This window comes from Pteronotus mesoamericanus, unplaced genomic scaffold, assembly GCF_021234165.1.
Source record: "Pteronotus mesoamericanus isolate MK-2021 breed Mesoamerican mustached bat unplaced genomic scaffold, CSHL_Meso_final contig_78, whole genome shotgun sequence".
NCBI lineage: Eukaryota > Metazoa > Chordata > Mammalia > Chiroptera > Mormoopidae > Pteronotus > Pteronotus mesoamericanus.
In genome coordinates, this window is record NW_026555258.1 from 5,028,110 (window position 1) to 5,053,521 (window position 25,412).

The 25,412-nt window shown below is 58.8% G+C and overlaps 3 protein-coding genes across 10 annotated transcripts; 2 read left to right on the forward strand and 1 right to left on the reverse strand.

The window, feature by feature from the left end:
- The first annotated feature begins 1,354 nt into the window (after positions 1-1,354).
- Positions 1,355-6,560, forward strand: ASB6 (ankyrin repeat and SOCS box containing 6). Of its 2 annotated transcripts, XM_054584847.1 has the most exons (6): positions 1,355-1,616; positions 3,415-3,596; positions 4,632-4,738; positions 4,822-4,930; positions 5,291-5,377; positions 5,529-6,560. In XM_054584847.1, exons 1-6 carry the CDS (start codon positions 1,504-1,506, stop codon positions 6,194-6,196), a joined length of 1,266 nt encoding a protein of 421 aa, XP_054440822.1. In that variant the 5' UTR covers positions 1,355-1,503; the 3' UTR covers positions 6,197-6,560. The 2 variants fall into 2 exon arrangements, with proteins under 2 accessions (XP_054440822.1, XP_054440823.1); XM_054584848.1 differs by lacking the exon at positions 4,822-4,930 and having other exon boundaries at positions 5,529-5,633.
- A 634-nt stretch (positions 6,561-7,194) lies between these two features.
- Positions 7,195-14,210, reverse strand: NTMT1 (N-terminal Xaa-Pro-Lys N-methyltransferase 1). Of its 7 annotated transcripts, XM_054584850.1 has the most exons (6): positions 14,065-14,210; positions 13,605-13,817; positions 12,608-12,700; positions 10,142-10,353; positions 9,090-9,342; positions 7,195-8,205 (listed from the first exon to the last, which is right to left on the reverse strand). In XM_054584850.1, exons 4-6 carry the CDS (start codon positions 10,301-10,303, stop codon positions 7,949-7,951), a joined length of 672 nt encoding a protein of 223 aa, XP_054440825.1. In that variant the 5' UTR covers positions 10,304-10,353; positions 12,608-12,700; positions 13,605-13,817; positions 14,065-14,210; the 3' UTR covers positions 7,195-7,948. The 7 variants fall into 7 exon arrangements, with proteins under 7 accessions (XP_054440825.1, XP_054440824.1, XP_054440829.1 ...); XM_054584849.1 differs by lacking the exon at positions 13,605-13,817; XM_054584854.1 differs by lacking the exon at positions 13,605-13,817 and having other exon boundaries at positions 14,170-14,187.
- Positions 14,211-17,594: 3,384 nt separating this feature from the next.
- Positions 17,595-23,745, forward strand: CUNH9orf50 (chromosome unknown C9orf50 homolog). The gene is made up of 7 exons (XM_054584857.1): positions 17,595-18,105; positions 18,373-18,466; positions 18,585-18,692; positions 21,157-21,317; positions 22,892-23,057; positions 23,236-23,410; positions 23,660-23,745. The coding sequence occupies exons 1-7, from the start codon at positions 17,595-17,597 to the stop codon at positions 23,735-23,737; spliced, it is 1,293 nt and encodes a 430-aa protein (XP_054440832.1). The 3' UTR covers positions 23,738-23,745.
- Positions 23,746-25,412: the final 1,667 nt, after the last annotated feature.

The following is a 25,412-nucleotide window of genomic DNA, read 5'->3' on the forward strand; positions in this document are numbered from 1 at the left end:
GAGGCAGACCAGACTGTCCCCCAGGCTCTGCTCTGGACCCCATACTAGATGGGCCTCCCCCACTTATGTACTGCATCCCTTGGGCAACTCAGGCCCCTCCAGGCACTTCGGTCTTCTCACCTGTGCTGTGGAGCAAGTGACCCTGGACCAAAGGAGAGAAGGGCTGTGTGGCGTCTGGGTCCCCTGTGGGCTGCTGCGCCATTCAGATCTTTGGGATCAGTTGGGGGTGGGTGGACCCTGAAAACAGAGGCAGATGTTCCCGATGCCCCAGGGTGACCCCTGGGGAGACTGAGGCATATCGAGCAAGTGCCCCATCCAGATGCTCGTTGTTACCAGGTGGGAATTTGAGCCCAGGTGACCGATCTTCTGATTTTACAAGACAAGCTGGAAATCTCCATTTCTGTGTTGGCAAAATTTCCCAGTTTCAGTCATGGGGAAGATCCTTCTTTTCTGGAGCAAGAACCAAGGCAGGAGTGTGCTGAGAACTTGCGGTTCCACGCTGGCTCAGCCTAAAGAGGCTTAAACCAGGCTGCCCACCCCACGCTCTGTCTTGCTCTTCTAGGCAATGGAAGGGGAGGCAAAATGAGGCGTTTTGGGTGACAAAGGGGGGTTTTAATAGCTTGTCATTTGATCTGCAAAACAACTTTGTAAACTTAACGGCAATTATCCAGCCCTTGCTGCATACTTGAACCCACTTGGTCCCCAGAGCTGAGCCTGGGTATGTTTTGGATGGGTTTTTCTTGTGAACTATTTTGCTCTTGTTGGAGAAGGCTTATTTTGTCCATTTTTAACGTTTAATGTCTTCACATGTGACTCTAAACTGATTTCCTCCCCTTCACAACTCTTGCCTCTGGCAGGTGCCAAGTGGGAGAGACTCCCAAACCCACATGGCTGGGGCGGTGGGAGGCCAAGACTGGGATCGCACAGCTCTTCATAACGGATTTCCCAGGATCATGAAGCCGTCAGGGTCCCACTCTGGGGCTCGAGGTTGGGGAGGTTCAAACACATGACCCAAAGGAAGATACCGAAAAGTGGTCCTAGGCTTGGGGGCGCCAGGGCTCGAGTCACGGACGGCTTCGGCCGGCCCGTGCAAGGGGCGGAGCTCGGACGGCGCCCAGCGGCCGCGGGCGGGATCGCAGGGCGGAGCAGGGCCAGACCGGGAAGGGGCGAGAGCGCCTCCGGCTGCGATGAAGCTTAGCTGTGGGTCCGCGCCCTTCACTCCCCGGTCGGTCCGCCAGACACCGTGCTCGCGCGCGGGGACGAGACGCGGTCCTCCGAGCCCGCAGGGGCCGCTGTCGCCAGTGCTCGTTTCCGGGGTCGACACGAACCGGAAGTCAGAGTGATTTCCGGCGCGGAGCAGCGGGTGCGGCGGCGGACCTGGTGGGAGTGGGGGGGCTTAGACCAGCACAGTCCCGGCCAGGCCCGCAGCTACTCCTTGCGCCCAGTTGGGGTCCCGGTCTCGGCAGAAAGTGTGGCCGCCCTGCCGCGCCCGGGGCCGCCGCGATGCCGTTCCTGCACGGCTTCCGGAGGATCATCTTCGAGTACCAGCCGCTGGTGGATGCGATCCTGAGCTCCCTCGGGATCCAGGACCCCGAGCGGCAGGAGCCCCTGGATGGGTAACTCGCTTCCTTCCTGCCGGCCGGGGCCGCTCCGACCTGGCACTGCTTCCTGTTAATTGCCACTACAAGCGAGGCGGGGAGCGGGGTATCTGTGTCCCCACGGTACAGATAAAAGACTGAGGTGGGGGTCGGAGTCGCGCCGCTTCGAGTGCGAGCTGCCCTGTGCTGGCTCCTGCCTTGCCCGGTGCAGCGTTCCCGCGCAGGGAGGCCTGGGGGGCGGGTGTCAGCAGGGCCCCTGCCTCAGTGCGCACCCTGTGCCCTACACCCGGAGTTGCAAAGGAGTAAGGTGGCATCGATGAAGGCCTCAATTTTTACCCCAGGGCAGGGCCAAAATGAGCTTTCTGTGGCTGAGTTGGCATTTTATATAGACAGCAGTAGGTCTCTCCGTGAACCCGAGGGGAAGGTGTCAGAAAATGTGTCATTCAGGGCTATGTCCGGGAGCTAAATAAGACCCCTAGCCTTCCTGATGCTCAATCGCCGCCAGAGGAGAGAGACTGACAATCAGGAGAAGTATGAGGATTTCTGAGGACAGGGAGGATCAGGTGTGTGTCAGGGGGGATCAGTTGGAATTTCAAACAGTGGTGGTCACGCCTCTCTCCTGGGACTTCGGTGGAATCACAGGCTTTCATCAGCGCTGTTCACTGAGGCTTGTTCTGAAAATGCAGTGCAAGGTGTTGCCTTAACTCGGAGGCTGTTCTGGGTGGGGCTAGGGCAGCAAAGGATGGCTGTGCGGCCTTATATTTTTATAGTCCTATAATGTTTGCGCCCGTGGGGCACTGGGCACCCTCCAGGGACCTGCCCAGGCAGCAAGGATGGAGCCTTGATCCCAACAATTGGAGGGGTGCAGATGGGTGAAGTGGAGGGGGAGCTGGGAGCGGAGGTAGGGGACGCCTGTGGGAAGGGAAGGTGCAGCAAGAGGAGGCGACAGCGGCCTGTGAAGGAGCTACATGCAAGGTCATGGACTGTCCACGGGCCTGCGCTTCTGGGGAAAGCATGGTGGTTCCTGTGGTCTGTGCTGCTGGGGGAGGTAGCGGGGGCGGGGGCTGGGGAGCGAAGAGCCTTGCACGTACCCGGCCGTCGGAAGGCCGTGGGGCTAACTGTCCTCGTGAGTGTGAGCAGGGAAGGAGGTCGCCCACTGCCTGGGCTGGCCGGCTACCCTCCGCAGCTCAGGGACAGCCAGTATCAGAGGAACACGTGTCCGTGTCTGGCTCTTGCTCCTGGCCGCAGGAATTCCCCTCAGGCCCAACAGCCCAGGTGTGAGACCTTGTCCCCAGATCGGGGACCAGATTCTCTGCAACTTGGAAGGTGGCTGGAGACATCCCCAGTCCTCTCCCAGCAAACCTGAGGCATCTGCTCCAGTTAAAACATCCAGTTTGACCCCATCTCTACTACACATTTTTTTTTTTTTTTAATTTGCACTCAAGGATGTGCTTATTGATTTTAGAGAAAGGGAAAGGGAGGGAGAAAGAGAGGAAAAGACATTGATTGGTTGCCTTTCATATGTGCCCTGACCAGGGACCAAACCCACAACCCAGGCATGTGCCCTGACTGGGAATCGAACCCGTGACCTTCTGGTTTGCGGGACGACACCTAGCCCACTGAGCCACACTGGCAAGGGCACTGCAAATCTTTTCCAAAGAGGCTTTCGACCCACAGACCCAGGGCTCTGCCGGGGCGGGGGGGGGCAGGGATGACGACAGCAGGACACCAGAGGCCCCTCACCCACAGGGCGCCCGGGCCCGCTGGTCCCGCAGCTGTCCTCACACTCAGCTGGTCCGCCCCTCTCTTGTGCCAGGCCCAGTTACGTCCCCAGTGAGGAGAGCCGACTCCTTGTTCTCACCGAACTTCTGGAGAGAAAGGCCCACTCTCCATTCTACCAGGAAGGTGTGAGCAATGCCCTGCTGAAGATGGCTGAGCTGGGGCTGACCCAGGCAGCCGACGTTCTCCTGCGGAACGGGGCCAACCTCAACTTTGAAGGTCAGACAGAGCCCCGGGGGGCTGGAGGGGATGGGTGGCTTCAGTGCAGCCCTGCGCGGGGTGGGCAGCCAGTCCTGTGGGCTCTGCCTGGCTGTTCTCTTAGAAGCTGCTCCCCTCGTTTATTTCATGGGTGATGGCTAGGAAGCCCACACTGGGTGGCCTCCCATCCCTCCCCCACCCACTGGGCTTTAAATGGCCCTCACCACCTCTGGTCCAAGAGCAAATTTGCTGCTGCTTCTGCCAGGGGATTGATTTAGCAAATCTTCCCAGCTCCCAGCTAATTCCCTGCTTCCATTAACGTGAAAATGCAGCTGCTGGCACAATGCCCAGAGCTAAGGGAAGGTAATTTCCTGCCTCTTACTCTGAGCCATCTTGCATTTTTGTTCTTGCCACAGGGTGAAGGGAAAACAGGTCGCACCGGACATAAATCACAGCAGGGGGCGGGGGCGGGAGGCTGTGTTGGCTTTTGGCTTGTAGGTGCAGGCGGAGGGGCGAGGGAGCCATGTTCCCGTCCTTTTTGGCTCTCCCCCGGGCAGGCCAGGGTCAGCGAGGAGACCGCAGGGCCGACTTAGCACCCAGTGGGGTCTGTGTGCCGACCCCGGATGTGGCAGGCGCGTCTCCTCTCCCCCTGTGAGGACAGGCTCTGGGGCTGCCAGGCTCCTGGAGGGTCAAGGAGCTGACACCCACCATTGAGAACACGTTGCCAGGCTTGAGAAGCTGCCCCTCTGGGTATCCCCCCAATAGCACGGGAGGAGATGCCCTGCTGTATGGCCCCATTTTACAGAAGAGGAAACCAAAGCCCAGGCAGACTGAGGACAGCGCCCACGAGAACACCCCAGGACCCGAACGTAGGCCTGACCCCAGAGCCTGTGCTGTAGCATCCGATGAGGACAGCTGTGTGTTGCGACCCCTCAGGGTGACAGAGCCTGGGCCCCCTCCACTGGGAGTGCCAGGCCCAGGCCGCTGGCCAGGTCCTGGGGTCCTGGAGGAATGTGCCGACAGGCAGGACTGATTGAGCTGTGTCTGCGCCCTTAGACCCGGTCACCTACTACACGGCCCTGCACATCGCTGTCCTGCGAAACCAGCCCGACATGGTGGAGCTGCTGGTGCGCCACGGAGCCGACATCAACCGGAGGGACCGGGTGAGAGCCAGGTCCTGCCTACCAGGGGCGGGGGTCCCTGAGAAGCGCCCCTGCGCTAACCTGGCCGTGCTTTCTTTGCTCAGATCCACGAGAGCAGCCCCCTGGACCTGGCCAGCGAGGAGCCCGAGCGCCTGCCCTGCCTGCAGCGCCTCCTGGACCTCGGAGCGGACGTCAATGCAGCCGACAAGCATGGTGGGCATTCTCGGGGGAAAGCAGCACGGGCCCGGGCCCCAGCGCCTTGCAGGGGGAGCAGGGTATCCCAGGACAACAGGTGGGCGGGCACAGCATGGCCCGGGGTGCGCGTCAGTGCACCTCGCTGACTGGCAGAGGCTCTAGGGAGAGCATGGTCATTGGCCCAGTCCAGAAAAACTACCCCTCCTGGCCTCTCTGCCCCGTTGTGTGTGGGTGGAGAGAGGATGGCCAGAAAGCGGTGGCCCCCAGCCCGAGCTGAGGTCAGTCCTGTCCAAGGTCATTTGCTCATCTCCCTCCGCCTCTGGGCGTGCCCCGCCCGGGCTCCCTGGCCTGCCGCCCTCACTGCCTCCCCCTCCCCAGGGAAGACGGCTCTGCTCCACGCTCTGGCCAGCAGCGACGGGGTGCAGATCCACAACACCGAGAACATCCGCCTGCTGCTGGAAGGAGGTGAGCTGCTCCCCGGGCTGTCCCGGGCCTCGCCCTTTCACAGGGCACTTCTGGTCCTGCAGGCTCTCCCCGCCCCCTAAACATTGAGCGTTACTTTAAAGGCGTTAGGCCTTCTCCCACCTTCTTGTTGCTCTCCTGTTGGCTCTTCCAGGGGCAGATGTCAAGGCGACCACCAAAGATGGGGACACCGTGTTCACCTGCATCATCTTCCTGCTCGGTGAGACAGTGGGAGGGGACAAAGAGGAAGCCCAGATGATCAACCGCTTCTGCTTCCAAGTCACGCAGCTGCTGCTGGCTCACGGGGCTGACCCCAGCGAGTGCCCGGCCCACGAGTCCCTCACACACATCTGCCTCAAGAGCTTCAAAGTGCACTTCCCGCTGCTGCGCTTCCTGCTGGAGTCAGGTGCCGCCTACAATTGCTCTCTCCACGGGGCGTCCTGCTGGTCTGGCTTCCACATCGTCTTCGACAGGCTCTGCTCCCACCCAGGCTGCGCCGAAGACGAGAGCCACGTGGACCTCCTGCGCAAAGCTGAGACCGTCCTGGACCTCATGGTGACGAATTCCCAGAAACTCCAGCTGCCTGAAAACTTCGACATCCATCCTGTGGGCAGCCTGGCAGAAAAGATCCAGGCCCTTCACTTCTCCCTGAGGCAGCTGGAGAGCTATCCCCCTTCCCTCAAGCATCTGTGTCGCGTTTACATCCGGCTCTACCTCCAGCCATGGCCTGTGGATGCGAAAGTCAAAGCCCTCCCTCTGCCGGACAGGCTGAAGTGGTACCTCCTCAGTGAGCACAGCAGCTCCATCGAAGGTGACATCTGACCACGCCTGGACTGAAGGGAACAGCGTCCAGGCCCATTGGCGGCCTGCTGGTGGATCTAAGTACCTGTGACAGCCTCAGAGAGAACCTTCGGTCCTGCCCATCAAGATGCCATTGGTAATGAGACTTGAACCTTAGTACAGACAGAGCCCGGCAGCCGCAGTCACTCCAGTGGGTAAAGGCTGCGTGTCTTTCAGGGAGACCACCCCATCCCTTCAGCAGCACCCCCAGGTTCCTGTCTCCCGTTGGAAAACACGACAGGGCGCAGGTTTGGGACATGTTTGAAGGAAGTGGCGGGCGTCCCCAGGAGCAGGGCAGCCCTGAGCCTAGGTCCTCGGCCGGGAGCTGCAGACAGGGCTGAAGCCAGGAGGAAGCTGGGGGCCCGTGGGGGGTGGCCCAGCCAAGGCCCTTTCCTCCACAGAAGTGCATTTGGGGGGCTTGGGGGGGAAGCCGAGTGGCTTCCTGCCGGCGTCTGCAGCTCTGGGGCCAGGTCACCTGCGGCCCCGCTCACCAAGACTCGGGGCTGTCCTCTGGTGCCACTCTGTCCGTGCCAAAACCAGAGTCTTGGGGACTGTACCTTCTGCTAAAAGCAGCAATCATGCATGAGCAGGGACAGCCCTTTCCAAACGGCCCCGTCTGATGGAGACCGCTGCCCACCCGGTACTGAGCCCTGGCAAAGCTGTCACGTCGGTGGGTATGAATTGTGTGGATGCCTCGGAAGTGAGCTGAGGCAACGAAACGACATATTTATATTATCAAATTAAACATATTTCTCTTGGCCTTACAGGTCCTTGACAGCGCTTCCGCCCCCCAGCTCCCCCAGCTCAGGGTGAGGGGCCCCATAGCAGCCTGGAAGGGAGGTGGTCGGCAGGAGCAGGCACTGCCTTAGGCTACAGCACCCGGCGCTCGTCCCAGTGGAAGGGAAGCACCACTCCAGGCTGGCAGGGCCTTCACAGCACGGGGACTCGCCCTTTTTACTTTTAAAGGTTTATTTTGTTCTCATTCAAGGTGGGGGCGGGGGGTGAGAAACACCAATGTGAGACAGAAGCACCAGCAGGCCATCCCCTGCACACGCCCAGACCCGGGATTGGGCCTGCAACATGGGCATGTGCCCTGCCTGAGAATCGAACCAGCAACCTTTCTGTTATGGGTCGACGCTCCAACCAAGCCACACAGGCCAGGGCAGTCACCCTTTCTTGAGAGGAAAACCCTGGCCAAGGAGGAGCCACAAGGCATAGCCAAGATGAGGCTATAGGCCTCTCCCCCCGCAGGCTGCTGTGACCACCACCAGGGCCGGCACCTCAGGCTCGGGCCGTGAACTTCCCGACGGCTGCAGGTGCCGCAGGGCTGCCTGCTCCAGCAGCCCACCCCTCCCCTGAGGTAGTGTCCTCAGCCAAGTCAAGGGGGCTCTTCTCCTCTGAAGGCAGCCGGGCCTGTGCCTAGAAGGTGCGGTGGTGGCGGCAGACATCCGAGGGACTCCACTTCCAATGGGTTGCCGCATCCCCACAGGCTGGCTCTGCCAAGTCCCCGCCTAGGGCACCAGGGCTGGGCTCCTGCCTCACTGCCCAGTCATCTGTTCTCCCTGTTGGGTCCTATTATATTTCATAAGAGCCTGTGTAGTGAGTGGGTGACAGGCAGGTGTATTTAGCGGCTTCATTCAACACTTGGGAACCATCGATGTGGAGCTGCCGGGTGGCACCTGGCCGCCAGCCCCCCGCCCCCACACGGGTCCCTCTTCCTCCTGTCCACCCCGATCATCTCAGGGCGAGGCTGTACACGTGGTAGATCTCGTCCGGGAGGTTCTCCTGCCGCTCCTGGGCCAGGAGGCTGAGGCCCGCGCTGCGGATGATCCTGTGGACAACCTCGAGGTCCCGGCACACACTGCTGTCCACGTCGTCCAGGATCACGCCCTCCTGGGCCATGTTGTCTTTGATGACAATGATGCCGTTGGGGCGCAGGCCCCGCTTGCAGCGCCGCAGGAACTCGGCCAGGTGCTGATCCGTCAGGTGGCCTGGGGAGGGCAGAGGTGGGTGCTGGGGACGGGGCAGGTGCGGACACCCCGCTGGATGCTCCTCTCAGCCACCCCTTCCTGACTTAACTGAGCACTGGCTTTAGGCTTCACGCCAGGGCCTCACTGCTCTCAACAGTCCGGAGGGGTTTACTGAACCCCACTTGCTGGAAGACAAAACTGGCTCAGAAGTCACCTACCCAGGGGCAACCGTGAAGTATGCAGCTGGGATTTCACCCTCACTGGGTGGCTTCCAGGCCATGCCTGACACCTAACAGCACATGGCACCCACCCCTCCTAGGCTGGGACCAGTGAAGGGTACCAGAGTTCCTTCCCGACATTAAAACTCCACACAGCCTTTCTGGGACCACTAAATACGGGGCCAGACCCAGCAGGTCCCCAGCAGGGCAGTGCCGCCCGCCTTGGAGGGGGCGGCCTGCCTCTGGGCCAGCTCCTGCTCCCAGGTCAGTGGCCCAGGAGGAACGCCCCGGATGTGGTGTCAGGCCGAGGGTGCAGGACAGGGCGGCAAGGCCGGGCTCCTCGCTGCCAACAGCAGGCCCGCCAGGGCTTCAGCTCTTCCCCTTGTTAAGAAACCTCTTTTATTGAAACTCCTGTCCATGCTCTTCGTAAGGTAGTTAATGGGTCATTTAAATTTTTTCAACAAAAATCTACCGCCCCGTGGGCTGCTGCAGGTGCTGAGTTAAACGAAACGTGGAAGGGGAGGTGCTTTCGGGAGGCGAGCCCCAGGGTCCTGGGAGCGCAGGGCAGCCCGGAGGAGCCCCCGCTGCCCGCCTGCTGCGGGAGCACCGGCCCGCGGACCTCGGGGGCCTCCGGGCTCTGAGGTGGGAGACGCGCAGGGCCATGGAGGCGGGAAGCGGGACGCTCACCTATCACCCACTGGATCCAGATGACATCGTAGGAGTCGGGCTCGGGGCTGAAGTCCTGGAGGCCACAGCAGAAGTAGTTCCTCACCCTCTGGCCCTCCTCACCCAGGTAGGTCTTCGCTTTAACCAGAAAGTCCTCCGTCACATCCACCATGTCCACCACTCGGAAGAGGGGCAGGAGCAGCCTCTTCGTGATCCTCCCGATACCGGCGCCGCAGTCCAGGGCGCAGGAGGTCCCCGTCTTGTTCGGGCCTTCCTGAAATGCAGGGAAGGGAGGCGGAGACGCCCTCAGGAACGGCAAGAAAACCAGAGGGTCCCGTCACTGCCCAGGGGCCCCTGGGATTACTCAGATCTAAACTGGGCACAGGCTGGTAGCCGGCACCAGCAGGGACGTCAGTGGCTGCGAGCATGACGTGATTTTCCTGGGTCACAGATTTCTAAAATAAAAGCCAATTTCCACTTCAAGGTGCTGACTTGAACAGGGGCATTCATCTCTCTCTCCTGATGCCCCGCTAAAATGTCAGCACAGCAAATAAAAAGAATCCAATCAGTGAAGGAACAGAAGAGGGCAATCAGTGAGCCCAGGGTTTTGGCAAACTCAGGAAGACGGCAAGTGGATGGAGGAGAGACACCGGGTAGATTGGTGGGGGTGGGCGGCAGCCTCCAGTGCTCGCTCAGGGAGACACAAGGGGGCGGGACCAGGGAGACCCCAGCCCCAGAGATGCCCGCCCAGGATGAGGGAAGGTGGGGCCTGCCTTTGGCAGAACAGCCAACATCCACGGCCCAGATGCCCGCAAACGGCCCCAGAACGAAGTTCCGTCCCTGGAAAAACTGGACAACTTAGAGGGAGACTGCTCAGTTCTGGCACCAAGCGCCAGGGCCAGCTCCCGCCCGGTGACCCTGCGGCGCGTCCACAGTCCACCAGCCGCCCCCCGCCCTTCGTCCGAGGCCTGGGTGGCAGACAGCGACAGACAACGGCAGACCCTGCCACAGGACTCAGGAGACATGGCGCCAGCCACACCCTCTCCTCCTGGAGAGCACCCAGACCGGCCTACCCTCAAAAACCTCTGCAGGAACTTCCGGGAGCTGTTGATGTCGATGCTGGAGATGTGGCCATACCCGCCGAGCATGCCGTCCACGGTCGGCGGGACTTCTTTCCAGTACGTCTTGGCCTTCGAATAGAATTGTTTCTCATCTTCTATCACCTCGCTGGTCATGCTGTCCCCAATCACGTCTCTGCTCAGACACAAGCTCAGCGGTGGGCTTCCTGAGTAAACGAGAGAGAATCAGGCCGGTTGAGGGCCCTAGTCTCTCACCCGCTTCACTGGCCACACAGCCCGGGCTAACACACAGGGACGTCCAGTGGCCCCCGATCTGCTGCTTCCCCTTGGAGGATAGTGCCTTCTGTCTCTTGCATTCAGGTCACTTTACGAGGCGATCTTCATGACAGAGCAAGAGACCCAGGGCCCTGGCTTCTAGTGTTTCCTTTACAGGACACCTGGCTCCATGGCTTCTGATCCAGGGGACAGTGAACCCGACCTACACATAAGAGAGAGGACAGCGGGGCCCAAGCCTGCCACAGTGGATGTTCGGGCTGACCCTGGGCGGGGTCTGAGCTGTCCCCACACCTCCTGTCCTTTCACTTGTCAGCAGAGAAGCAGGCTCACTCTGGGGTCCAGTCCTTCGTCAATGCCCCACCAGGACTCTGCCAGGCACCGAGCTGTGAGCAGGGAGACCAAAAACAGCCAGACACAGTCCCAACTGTGAGGGCCACGGGGCCCAGGACACTAGAAGAGCACACCCTGGAGGGAAGAGCTCCGCTGGGGTCAGGGAAGCACCCCTGGGGTGAGGAAGCAACCGAGGATGAGGAAGCGTTTGCTGAGCGAGCAGGGCAAGAAGACAGCAGCTCCAGGAGAAAAGAGGTCCTATGGATACATTCAGTAGTTTACATTTCACCCCAAAGGGCAACGAGCTTGCACTACTTTGCATTACGCAGGGAGTGACAAGAGAAGATGTGTGTTTCTAGAAGGCAGCGTTGGCAACCATGTGAACTGCCAGGGCAAGAGCAAAAGCGGACGCTGATAGGAGCGTTACCAGGTGGACGGAGGGGGACCAGCGAGCAACAGCAGGGCACTGGCAGGGAGCTCAGGCCCCCCATGCCGCCAGAGGATGGTTCAGCAGCTCCACACGCAGCCTGCCAGACCACATCATGTCCCAGAGGGACCCAGGATCCCCTCCCTACGCTGGGGCACTGACACATGCTCCCCCGAGCAGGCGCTGTTCTACTTGCTATGAGGCTTGTCGACTTCAAGTCCAGCCCCCTCCCCATCTCCCCCTCCATCCCGCCCCAGCTTGTAGTCCAGTAAGAGAGACAAGGCAAAAATGAAACCGACTAAAACACGGGGAGAAACCATGAGGCCTCTCACTGAGGCAGAAAGTGCCGTGGAAACTCAACAGATGGAGAAGTCCTTTCAGAACGACTGACAGGGCAGCAGCCGAGAGAGGGTGATGCCGAGAGGTATCACTATTTCTCTGGCACCCCATGTGGGATGTGCGTGTCAACAAAACATTCACTTCCCATCAAATGAACAGAATAAACCTGCAGCCACTCACTCACTCACTGGCTTTACTCTCTCTGCCTACCTGTCTGCCTCGCCTTTCCTCCCCAGATGGAGGCCTCCCGGGGACAGGGACATTACTGTGGACTCCGCTAGCCCAGCACCTGGTACAAGGTGTTTGCTAACTGGTTGTGGAAGGAATCAAAGAATGAGCTTCGTGCAGCTACAGCCAGTTTCCATTTCTCAGAAAATCCCAGATAAAAACCCAACCATTCGAAATTGGTAACACTGGAGCCATTACTGACAAGGTAATTTTTTGCTTTACCAAAAAGCCTTAACACATGATTCCTTTAAATGTCAGGGCCCCCTGAATAATCTAATTTACAAGAATTCTACTTACAGGCAGATTCTAGGAACAAGCCAGGGAGGCACATCTACGCCGGGAAATGGCAAGTATATCTTTGACATTTGTTCTAAGAACTGATTCATTAGTAAACGTGGCTCCCAGAGCCCTGTCTAGACTTTGCTTCTTCTGGTGGGGGGGGGGGGGGGCAGCTGCAGGGTCACCAGCCAAACAGCAGGCAGTCCTCTGCCCGGGTCGCGGTGAGGAGCCACACAGCTGTAGGACCTACGCCGCCCGGGGCGGGGCTGGAGCACAGCCCGGCTGGCATATGCGCTCCCGGCTGGCTCCCAGGGGCGGAGAGAGGGACCCTTTGCTTACAGTAAACTTCTGCTCCTCGGTGGGCAGGCTATGTCTGCCCACCCTTCATGGTCACCTGGCCACCTCCTCCTCCCCCGCCAAGGTGTTTAAGGCAACACCTGGGTAGCTGCCCCAGCTGCTACTCCTTTCCAGGGACCCACGGAAGAGAAGGGTGTTTGTCCCTGTCAGTGCCTGGCAGAGTCATCTCAGTCACTAAGAGAAAGCCTGGAAGCAGCAGGGGGCCAGGACCTGCCTGAAGTTACCTCCTCCTCCTCCTCCTCGCAGTCTGCTGGACGGGGCCTGTTCTCCCTGGCTCTGTGTGTCTGCAGCTGGACATAGGAGAATGGCAGGATGCTCTATGAAAAGGCAAGGGAAGGAGGGAGGGAGGAAGGAAAAAAGTCAGGGGAAAATGTTACAAAACAAACGAAGGCTCTCATGGCATCAGGTGAACCAGGTCTGAATCATGCCTCTGCTTCTCCCCGGCTGTGTAAGCTCAGAAGAGACACTCAACCTCAGGGACAGAAAGTCCTTCATCTATAAAATGGGAGCAGCAAAGCTGACTTTATGGGGAGGCTGTGATGATGAAAGGCATCAAGTGACCCACACAGTGCTGGGCGCCTACTATCTCTGGTTTAGGAATCTGTCAAATGCGAGTCTCATCAATTATCTCTGCCAAGTGTGAAGGTCAAAGAGAAAGACGCACTGAAGTGCCCTGTGCGCTGTAGGGTGTTGGACACACGGGAGTATCGCCCTTGCGCTGGGTGGTGGGTCAGTCCAGCAGCCTCGGACAGCGCTGACCCTGCGCGGGGAGGCCGGTGCGGGGGGCGGTTGGGGGGAGGTTTCTGAGACGCTGTCTTCGTGACTCTGGCTTCTGGTCGCCACCAAAGCATCCCGCATGTACTCTCTGGCCCCCCCACAGCCGCCAGTTTACAGACGGAAGACCCTTTCCACGGAAGGAGCGACGTGCCTCACTCACACACAGGAGACCAGGAACAGAATTAAGGAGGGGGCCCAAATGGCTCAGCGCCCTCAGGGCCCGAGTCCTCCCAGGGGTCACACCGCCCCAGGCAATGATCGGTGCGTCCAGACCGCCGGCACCGCCGCGCCACCCCCCGGCAGCAGGGCCCCGGTCGGCCACCCGCCGTTCCTTTCCACCCCCATCAGACAGCCGGAGCAACGAGGGTCCGGAGCGGGGTCACACGGGGCCGGGTAGCAAAGCCTGGCTTTGCGGTGCCACAGCCTCTCCGCACACAGGCTGACCTTGGCTCCAAGGTCTCCGGCGGCGAATTGTCTTTTGCGCGGCACCTGTGTCGGGCCACCCCGGGGGCTGGGTCCAGGGTGAAACATGAGAGCGACTCCCAGGCCACGGACACTGCCTCGCGCCCGGCTCCGAGGTGAGCAAGCTACTGAACCCTGGCCCCTCCCTCCGAGTGGGTGCCGTCCTTATCTCCGTTTCTCACGGGGACACCGAGGCTGAGAGAAGGGAAGAGACTTGCCGCGGCCCGGGGACCGGCGTGCGGGATGCGCGGCCCAGGCTTTGGTGCCCCGACCTGCCTCCGCTCCCCTCACCCGTGGCCTGCATACCTTCCCCGAGCGCGCACGTGCGGCCTGGGCCATCTAGCGCCGGGTCACGTAACGAGCCGAGGCACCAAGGCAGTTGGGGGTCGGGGCCTCCCCTCACCCGGCGGCCGCCGCCCCTACTCCGCCTAGCGCTACTCACCCCGGGCGGGGGGGCTCCCGGGGCCCGGAAGAAGAGGATGGGGTTAGAGAAAGAGAGGGCGGCGGCAGCAAAGAGCCCCGAAGCCCACAGCCACCTCGGTCAGACCTCGGCCAGACACGACACCTCGCGGCGCGCGCTGCCTTTGTCCTCTCACGTCAGTTCCGGGTGCCGGAGGGGCGGGGGCCAGGCTGGCTCCGCCCCGCGCCGGCTTGCCCCGCCCCTTGGGTTCCTGACCTAACTTGACTTCTGCGTGCTCTTGGGAAGGACGTCCCACAGAGAAGAGCCGCAGCCTGCGCCCACCCTCTCCGGTCTCCAGCACTTGCACCAGTTCACTTGGAGGGCTCAAGGCTGGACTTTTAAGAACGAGGGTTCTGTAAGCTTCCCACTGGGTAAAGTGAGGGGGGGAGCTTTTCCTCTCAAATCCCACCCCTAACAATTAGCATCTTAATACAGATTCAAAAAGGAAAGAAGAAATACCTTGGCATTGCCAAGGGGTTGCTACCTCAATTGAGCAGAACAAGTCCACGAAGATTCCATTCGAAAAAGATTGCCCTTCTTTAGGTTTCTCCCATATAATAGAAATTGTGGAATTTCAGGCAGCCTTGATGGAAATATGAGTTTGCACGTAGCTAGGCCTGGTGAAGCTCCCCTGGCCTCAGTTCCCTCTTCTGCCGGACAGAGGTAAGAATTGCTCACCTGCCAACGCTCGGAGGGTTAAACGTGTGGGACATTACAGTTGCAGCTGTTATAATGACAATATTCATCCTAAGTTCCTTTTTCCTGAACTGACATCCTGATCTTAGATTGTCAGTGTCTGCACACAGGAGGCGCTTAAAGTGTGTTTGCTCTAACGAAGTGAAAACACTGTGGGGGAAGGGGTGCGGAAAAGCCCCACCTGTGGAGTCCCTCAAGCCTGTTTCTGTCCCTGTTATTTGGCATCCGCCCTAGAGCAGTCCGGGTCAGACCGGGATCCCCTTTCAGGCCTCAAGGAAAGGGGATGAGTCCTGGGTAATGTCAATTGCTGGGGATGTCTCTAATCTTATTTTGGGGGCAGGTCTGAGGTTAGCTGTCTTGTAGGTTCCTAAAAATCCACTCCTACCTTTATTTCCTGTCAATAGAAAAGGACATCCCTTTCCGACGCCCTGACTCCAAGGCCTTTCAAGGTCTGGCCAGCCCCCTGACCTGAAAGCCTCTTGCATTTCTGAATTCCCAGATCTTGAACAAAGTAGTTGCTCAAGCAATGTTTACAGCAAGCAGCGGCTGGAGGACTCCTTAGAAGTCATTTAGTCAGCCCTGGCTGGATTGTGCACCAGACTGCAAACCAAAGGGTTGCCAGTTCAATTCCCAGTCATGGCACAAGCCTGGGTTGTGGGCCAGGTCCCCAGTAGGGGGCGTGCAAGAGGCTACCACACATGGATGTTTCCCTCTTTCTCCCTCCCTTCCCCTCTCTCTAAAAATAAAGTATTTTTTTAAAAAGTCATTAGTTAGCCCGATGTCCCTCATTCATTTTTTTAAAAACTCACATATCCTTAAAAGAAATGTAAAACTTTCTCACCTTCCCCACTCAATATTCTAACTTCCCAAGGAGGCATTTCCTTCCATCCCTGGCTAAGCAGTATTTGCAGAAATACAATACACAGTCTGGGATGCCTCCTCCAGGCAGATACCTTCTAAATCGATTTACAAAGTCATTTTCTTTATTTTCAAATTGTAAAATTATACCACGCCAGTGAAATTACTGGTCCCAATTACCCTTGTCCCCTACTCAAATTTCACAATTTAAGCCTTTCCCCAACAGTCTGTTTTCCCATAGAGCCCTGACAAAGGAGAGACTGGTCCAGCATCACGCAGCACACAGAGGCAGAACATGGACCTGAAGTGGATTTTCTGAGGTTCCAGGCCAACTGCCTTGCTGCTGCCCAGCCTCTTGCTGGAAGTTCTCCTCCCAGAGCCGCCAGCCCCAGCATGACCTACCTGGGCCTCCCTGATCAGGGATGGAGGGGGTGGCTGAACCCTGGGCCCTCCCTCCCTGGTACAGGCCTGGCTGCCCTGGTCAGGAGGTCCCCTACCCCTTGTGACTGCAGCCTTGGGATCCCGAACACAACAGCCCCGCCCTCTGCCCCCAGGCCTCAGTGCCCACTGTTCCTCACAGGGCTTTGGGGGAGGGGCAGATCACAATGACCCTGAAGAGCCCCTGAAGGCAGCAGGGAAAGCCCCTCAGAGGGACAGGGCTGGGAAGATGGGCTCGCCCAAGCACCAGCCACCTGTAGGGGGCTCTCAACTCCCTGGGACCTGTTCTGCCTCCATCCTGAAGGCCTGCTAGCGTGAGTGGCACCACTAGGGGCCAGCTCAGAGCTGACAGGCTCTGGGAGCAGAGGGGATGGTGGGCGGGGGGTGCTGAGGAGGGAGCAGGCTCTGAGACCCCCAGTGTCAGAATCTGGGGGCAAGTCTGGGCTTCTGTCTCCTAAAGAGAGAGGTTGTTAAAAATATGTGTCTTGGCCCCACCCAGACCTATTACCATATTTTTCCACATATGTGCACCCCTGTGTATAATGTGCACCTACTTTTTTGGCCCAAACAAAAAAACCTTTCGTTTTAATTTTTTAATTCAATTTTTCATTCATTTATATTGAGGAACAAAACAAATTATGATATTCCAGGGTATGATTTTGCATACAGATCTCATTGCTTCCTAGAGTTACACTTTTAACAATTAAGCATAAATAAAAATATTAAACATTTATATAGATATGGAATTAGTACTACCCATGTATAATGTGTATCCTTATTCTCCTCTCAAAAATTTGGGCCAAAAAATAGTGTGCATTCTACACAGCAAAATATGGTCAGTCAGAATCTGGGGTTTCTGCAGTTCAACTCGCTCCCACGCCGGGGCGGAGGTGAGGGAGGCCCCAGCAGGAGGCAGGTGCTGAGCAGTTCTCTCCTTTCAGGCTGGTTCCAGGTTTCCTCCTTCCTTGCAGGGCGAGAGTTAATAACAGTGACAGCCTCCAGGACTTGACGCTCCCACGTGGCCCGAGACTATTTCACTCACAGAGGGGCAGGTGCTCAGTTACCCGGTTCCACTGAGAGGCCGCTGAGAGTAGAGGAGTCCCTCAGTTGGCTTGCTCCAGGCCACAAAGCCAATAAGTAGTGGAGCTGAGACTAAATTCTAAATAATAATCCTTTTTCCAACATCATCACAATAGCAGCTAGTGTTTGCTGAGCACGGGCGAAGTGCCCGCCACTAGGCTGAGCCATTTACGTCTGCTCGCTTATTTGAACGTCACAGCAACTCAAAAAAAGGTGGGTACTCTTACCGTCGTCATCTTTCAGGTGAGGAAACAGAGGTTGGGCGAGCTCTAGTTTGAAGCCACTCAGTGCCTGGCGAGCCCGCGATGTTACCCGCAAACCACGCTGCCTCGCGCTGGGCACCATGGCCTGGGGGCTGGTCTACGCCCTCCTCCCCACTTCACCCGGCAACCCCCGCCCCACTGGTGTGAGGATGCCCTGAGCTGATTACAGGGCCAGATATGCCTTGGCGTCATTCCTACCCCTGGGCCCAGCAGGTGGCGCCCAAGGGGTTCCCCGGGGAGGGCGCTCGCCGAATGAGAGACCCGCTACTGCCTAATCTGCCTCCGCGTGAGCTCCGATCACGCCCTGGCGCGGGGAGATCGGGGAGCTCGAGGGGCGGCGCCGAGTGGTGGCAGCCCTCCAGCGGCGAGTCCTCGCCCGCAGAGCCGGGGCTGGACTTTTGGAGTCCCCAGCTGCGCCTGCCCCGTCTGCCCAGCAGGGCGCCGCGGGCAGCACGAAGCAGGACAGGGCTTAGGTCGCCGCTGCTGCCGTCCCTGCTTCTGGATGGTGCTTCCCGGACGCCGGCGCCCCCGCACTCCAGGCCTGGAGAGTGCGAGGATTTCTGGAGGGGCTCGGCCAGGAAGCCCCCGCCCTCCTTGGGTGCCCTCCTAGGAGAGTTCCTCCCTAGCAGGTTCCGGGAGTTCCTGCGCCAGCTCGGGGCAGAGTGGGTTTCTCAGCCACAGCCACCGAGTGAGGCCCTGCTGGGTCCCCAGGGGGCTGGGCCACGGGGCTGAGTCTTTTCCAGTGGGGAGGCTGCACCACCTTCCTAGGAATGATGCTCATGCTAGTTGAGTTCCTGGCAGAGCTCTGGCAACCACCCTTAGGGGCGGGTCTCCCATTGCCCATCCTTTAGGAATGAGGAAACTGAGGCCCAAGGCCATAGAACTAGGAAGATCCTTGTAAGGGCGGGTCCCAAGCAAAGGCTCATAACTATTTCCACCTTCTCCTGGCTCCCAGCATCTTCAGAATCGCCACACCAAAGGGGTGTGTCAGAGCGCTGGCAGGGACTTTCTCCTCAGTGTCCCAACTGCTCCTTCCTCCCAGACCTGCGGTAAGTGTCATGGACCTGCTGGGGGGGTGGGGGGCGGTGGGACAGGGTTGCCATCGTTGATACTCCGAGGGTGGGGACCTTGACCACTCATGCCAGGTGTGGGCCATTTGTCTTCAAGGGGCCAGTCATCGAAGAGTCTGAAGAAGATTTTGCTCGATCAGATACCTACTCCAGGGCCACTGAGGAGAGATCCAGAACGATCCGCCAAGGTCAAGAAGGCCAACAAGTGAGCTCTGGCGGGAGCGTGGGGGGAGAGCACTTCTTCCCTTCCTTTCTTTCCTTTGTCTTTCCCCCATGAATTTACCTATCTAGCCATCCATGCATCCACCCGTGTGTGCATCCATGAATCAGGTCTTCTGCCAAAGCATTCATAATCCATCTGTGAGTCCAGCTATCCTCCCAGCCATCCACCCAACCATCCACTCACTCATCATTACATAGGTCTATCCTTGAATCAGGTTTCTCCCAACATATTCAAGAATCTTCTGTCAACATCTCTCCATCTATCCACCCATTAATCAGGTCTTCTACCAACACATTCATAATTCATCCATGAATCCATTCATATATTCATTCTTCCCTTCCCCCATCCATCCTATCTGTGAACTAACTCTTCTACAACCTACTCAGGAATCCATCCATCCATCCATCCATTTGCCCATCTAGTCAGTCAGCCATTTATCTATTCACAAACTCCCACAATTTTATCCATGAACACAATTTGTAGGTCAATCATCTACAAATCCTTCCATCCACTTATAAATCCAGGGTACTATCCATCTCTAATCTAGTTTTGAAGCCATCCACAAGTCAACATACCGATCTACATAATTATTCACCCACCCACCCATATATCCACCCATCCTCCTGAAATCTAGTTCTTCCATTCAGACCTTTTCATGAATTCATCCATCAGTCCGTCCATCCACCTACCCACCCACCAGTCTTCCGTCCTTTCATCCATTCCACTCTTCATTCATCCATTTCTTCCTCTAACATTTATTAGGGTTTATTATGGGTCAAATATTGGATGAAATAAAATAAGAGACGGAGGCAGGAGAAGAAACCATAGCTCTAGTGGAGGGGGAAAAATGCAGGAAAAATTCCTCCAGCTTAAACAGGCTTAAACAGGGGTGAAGGCTGAAGAGTGTTGTACGTGAGTTTAAAGACCAGCGAGAGTGAATACATGACATACGCACCATTCCTTCTAATCCTGGGCCCATGGCAGACAGTACTAGTTGATCACAGCACTTTTCCCCACTGACACCCTGCTCCAGGCAGACACCACCAATGCATCAGGGTAGGTGCCGGAAACGAAACGCATTTGCCAGCCCGGGAACTTTAAAACACGCAGGCCAGATAAACACGCCATTTCTCATAAGACATAGTAAAGAAACACCTGGCACTCAAGGTCTCAAATGTGAGTACAGCAGGGAAGCCCACGCCCACCGTGTTCCGTAGACAAGAGCTAATACTTGAGCACCTTCAGTGTGGAAGATCCCCTGGTGGGCCCTGGAGGTGGGGGGTGGGAATGCTGGGGTGCATTAGAACAGGCTACAGTGGCCTTTGAGAGGAGAAGCGGAGATTCCGGAGTGTGGGCAGAGCTGCGTGTGCAGAGCTGCGTGTGCCTTGGCCTGGCCCCGAGGCCAGCAAGGAGCGGTGCGGATATGCCGACGACTGTCGTCGGAGGAGCAGGTGCAATGCCTGCAGCCAGGCGCTGTCTTGGACGCCTCCTGCCTGCCTGGCTCTTCAGTGGGCTGATGGAGAGCGCCCCTTCTGGGTCCACACAGACGTGAAGACGTGGTCAGATGAGCAGATGCAGATGTAGCGATTCGTCTGTACTTACGGTTGAACATGGCCTTTCTGAATAACAGATCCATGGATGGATCAGGCAGGCCCTCGTGCGGCCTTGGCCTTGAGGACAAAATTATTAACAATACATGTAACAATAACAGGCCCCCTTTATTGAGCACAGAGCCTGGACTAGATGCCTCACATAAGCTATTTGATACTCACCAAACTCTTACAAGGATGCTATCATTATGCCTATAATAGATAATACATCACTGAAAGGGGAAAACTGCAGGGGGAGGCTTGAGGGCTGCCCCGCTAAGAGCATGCAGCTCAGAAGGGGTATATTGAGGCTGGTAGTTACAATAAGAGCGGTTCCCAGTTAGAGGTGGTTGCCTCTGGCGCCGCAGACTGTCGGCAGGGTGCTTTGCCGTTCACTTCACCCCCTCGCAGCCCTGGGCGGTGGGCAGGACCGGGATCCACGGTCCAGATTAAAGAACCAAAACTCAAAGAGTTGGGATTGAAGTCCAGGACTGCCTGACTCCCGAGCTCCTATCCTCGTTCTCTCTGCTGAAATGCCTGATACAAACCGGGATTCAAACCTCGGTGCCATCCCTCACCAGCTGTGCTTCCTTGAGCAAATTGCAAAACATCTCTGTGCCTTAGTTTCCTCATCTGTGAACTGGGAATAGGGGCCGTGTGTCACGGAGTTGCGTGGGCTGGGTAGGGGGCTGCGTGCTGCGTGCCAGGGAGGCTGGCAGCGCTCGGGAAAGGCCGGCAGCCGTGACCAGCAGGATCACACAGCGGACACCAGTTTGGTGGATGTGAGTTGCTGGGGTGAGTGTGGTCCGGGGGGTCGGGCCTCAGCCCTCCCCTCTTGCTCTCGCCTCTCTCTGCAGGCCTCGTGGTCTCCAGGCGCCCAAGCCCAAGGCCAAGTTCACCTGCAGCTCCTCAGAGGAAGGCTCAGGGCACCATAGGCGGTGCCCTCCCTTCCGAGTGCGATTCGCTGACGAGACCCTGTGGGACTCGGTGCTCCGCTACTGGGAGCGCAGATGTGCATGTAAGCAGACGGCACAGGGAGCCCCAAACTCCAGGAAGTGCCAGCCTGGACCTGGGAGAGCGGACGCCATGGCCCTGGGTGCTGGGAGTAAGGCACCGGCCTGAAAAGGCCAAAAGGCTGCTGACGCCACAGAGGAGGCGCCTGAGCTGGCCTCTCGGGAGGATGTCAGGGTGACCTTCAAGAACGAAGTCGAGGGTCCGAGGTCCAGTAGAAGTGTCCCAAAGCAGGTGGCACCCAGCAGCAGCCGCAGTGTGGGCCCAGGAAACAATGGGTGCCCAGGCCTCACCACCGCTGAAGGGCTTCTTGCTGCCAAGGGTTCCCACAGGCCGCAGGTGCCCACTCGGGACCAGAGCCCACAGCCTCCTGACCCATACCTGGCTCACCACATGGCCTGCAGGGGCTGGAGACAGTGGGAAGGTGCCAGAAGCATCTTCTTCCCTTATTTGCAAAAGCAGGGTTGGATGAGGAGGAGCCCAGAAAGGTCCAGAAGGTTGGGAAAGACCGGCACCACCGGGACCGGCAAAGAAGCAGGGAGCCAGCAGGCCCGGGTCCACAGCAGACGTCTGCTCTGGGCCCCCCCAGGATGAAGGGGGCAGTGTCTGTCTGTTGGGACGTGGTTTCCGGTGTTTTCTGGGGTCAAGAGGCCGGCAGGAAGATCACTCATCTTTGCCCGGGTGTAACCATCATCGAAGTCCCCTGTGTCCGTCTGCCTGGCCCCTTCTCAGGGCCCAGCAGCAACCCTGGGGACCATAACCTCCAACCAACAGCCTGCGTCTACTTTTCTGAGCACATACTACTGGGTGCAGTTTCAGGGAATAGCTGCCCCAGAGCCTAGCTGTAGGGAAAGCCCTAAACATCAGGACTGTCCTCAATTTAGGAGGATCCCTGGGGGTCCCAGGAAGTCGCAGATAGAAGCTGTGATTTTGCCCAACTTCTGGTTGTTCGATGGGGAAGCCCAGGGCCTGAGGGCAGATGGCACAGCTGCCAAGAAGAGACGCCAGAGGGGCCCCGGCCACTCCGGGCATCAAGGGGAAGGAGGCGCCTGGGGAAACAGCTTCATGCAAATGGCAGTTGGCTGGTGCAGGAGAGCTTCCTGGTCGGCCACAGGAGCTGTGGTCGCGTCCCAGGGCGCCGGGGTGGGGGGCTCTGTGGGTGTTTCCCAGCCACGTCCATCCTCCGGATCCCTGACCAGTTGGAAGGGCCGCAGTTGGTTGGGCAGGAAGGACTCCCAGCCCCCAGAACCCCCTCCGCCCTCGCGGGAGTGTCAGCGCCCTCTCCTGGACTTCCATGGCGGGGCGGCTGGCCTTCCCACTGTAGAAAAGGGGGGCCATTTGGGGCTGGAGCAGGAGTGGTATGTGGGACGGGGCGCGGATTGGGTAATAAAGGCAGAAACAGTCACACAAGAGAGTTTTAAAACCTGAGCCTTCTCTGGAGGCAGCCAGAAGGCGCTGGGGAGGCTTGGGTTTCCATGGAGACTGGCTCTGCCTGCCTGGCCTGCCAGGGGGAGGAGGCGGGAGCTGGGGGGGAGTGCCCCCTCCCCCGGTAGAGCTCTCACAGTGCTCTGTCTCCTCCAGTCCAGCAGGACATCACCGAGGACAGCCCAGACATGCAGTCGGCTCCATTGGAACGTGTACTTGGGAGCGTTGGGCGATGGCTAGAGAGTGTGCCCAAAGGCCTGGACTCCACATCCAAGGAGGAGGCCCCAGCCAGCTCCGCGTTCAGCTGGGACAGCCCTGGCCTGTGAGGCTTCGGGGAAGGGCTGGGGTTCCCATGCATAGCCAGGGCTCCCCCTCCTTGCCATCCGCCAGCCGCCCAGCAGTGGGCAGGCCAAGGGCCTGGGCCCTTAGAGGGCCCTGCCAGCCATGGATGGACCTGGGACCTGGGCTCCATGCAGCTCACAGGCTACTGCCCCCCTCAGGCCCATCCCAGAGCTGCAAGACTACCTCTCTGAAGACATCTCCGTGAACAGCAGCCTGCCCTACATCCCCAGGGCCACCACCCAGAGGCAGCAAAGAGACTGCAAAACCTTTCTGGGTGCCCACAGCATTCTCGACCAGGTCGACAAATCGCCCTACTCCTGGAGCCAGGAACTGGTGAGTACCTGCGGGCAGCCAGCCACCTGGAGGGCCCTGACTGGTGGGCGGGGCGGCTGGGGTGCTCCAGGTGCTGCCGGGTTCAGAGCTCAGCTCCATACGTGCAGGCTGCCTTGCATCACAGTTTCCTCATCTCTCAAACGGGGCTGAATGCCAGCCCCCTAACGCTGAGGCCCCGGGAGCCCTGTCTCCTGCCCAGGGCCCCCCAGCCCCACCCCCCAGCCCCAAGCTGGTCTTTTCTCACTCTAGGAGTCCTTCTTGCCCCGCCTGGAGCTGCACAGGAAGCGAGGCCGCCCTAAGGGGTACCAGCCCTTCTTCCTTCAGTAATACGGCAGCAGGCTCAGCAGCAAGCAACTTCCGGAGCCCGGGCCCAGGCGTGGACATGGGCCAGGGATGAGGAGAGGCCTTCCTTGCCCCACAAATAAATGAGCATCCCAGGTGCCTGGGGCCCCCACCCTGCAAGACTCTCCCAGTGCCTGGTGTTGCTGGTCTCTTGGGTTCCCGGACCATGGGGAGGGTGGGGGTGGGGTCATAGCTGAGATGAGGCTGATGGGTGGGGGCGAGGCATCCACAGGTTTGTTCCAAGCAAATCCCTGTTCTGGCAGGTGGGAGACCCCACCGCACACCTTACACCTGGGACCCGGCCTCTGGCAATCCGAATCAGCCCCCTCCCTGAAACAGACACCTCGCCTGACCTCTGCGCCCAGCCTCCATCTCGGGTGGAACTGAAGGCTGCTCACGCTCTGTCGTGAGGATGTCCAGACGGAGGCTGAGGGAAAAGAGCCCCGTGTGTGTTCATCTTCTGTGTCCCCCAGGCTAGGCTCACACCATCTGGTCCCTGGTCACGGCATCTGGGTGGGCCTCTGCCAGATGTTCCTCTCCTACTCATGGGGGGCGGGGTGGGTGGTGTTCAGAACCATCTCAGGAGGTGATGAAAGATGAGGTGGCAGGTACTGCCTGGCGTTTATCTGACTGCTGCACTGACTCAGCAGTGCCACCCTCTATGCCTGTCTTCCTGCCATAACTGTGTTCCAAACCCCAAGCGAAGTTCGAGCCCCCTCCGCTCCTTGAAGCCCAGGTTGGACCCCAACCCTCGTCCAGACCCAGGATCCGGGTCTTTATCGCCACCTACTGGCCAGTAAGGAAACTGCTGAGGAATCCACTCCTGAGCACCCTGTTGAATACGAAAAGGGTGGGATTTGGGCTGGACGGGCAGTTGGGATCTTAGGGCCAGGACGGCTTGTGGATGGAGGATCCTTGTTCTGAAGAGGTGCCCTGGCTCCAGAAGAAAGGCGGCAGATCTAGGCACAGTTGGGACAAATCTTGTGGGAGATTGGTTGGGGGCAGTGCTACCACCTCCCTTGGGTGAGGGGTGGGGAGGTGGGACTGGAGTGGGATTTCATCCCTGGGACCAATTCTCCCCTCCACGCCATTTTCTGGACGTTCACGCCCCCCTCCGGCACAGTATTTCTATTTCCTAGAGAGTCTGCGGGTCTCAGAGGAGGCCTGCTTCTACCGCACCTCTTCCCAGGGACCTTGGGAGGCCATGTCGCTGGTTCCCAGCCTCAGTTTCCCCGGCCCGGCCTCCGGCTGCCGCGCCGCGCCGCGTCCACGCGGGGGCAGTGTTGGCCTGGCTTTGGCGCCGCCCGGCGCGGCCGAAACTTCTCCGCCTCTCGCCAGAGGGTCGGAAACTTTTCCCCTCGCGCCGCTCTGCGCCTCCCGCCCCCGCGCCGCCTCCCTCCCCGTGCTACGCTGCGGCCCGAGCGGGCCTCCTGCCACCTGCCCGACTGCGAGAGCTTGGTGGCCGACGGCCCCCGAACTTCTCTTTCTCGCCTTTTGTCGATTAACCAAAAATTGCTAAGCTTGCGACAGCCCTGTCAGCAGTGAGCCCTCGAAATTGAGTCCCGCGTGCAGCGCACAGGGGCGGTGAGGCCCCTGGAAAATCTTTACCGGCGTCCGGGGTGCGGGGGCCGGGGGCCAAAGTCAGGTACTTGCCCCGCAG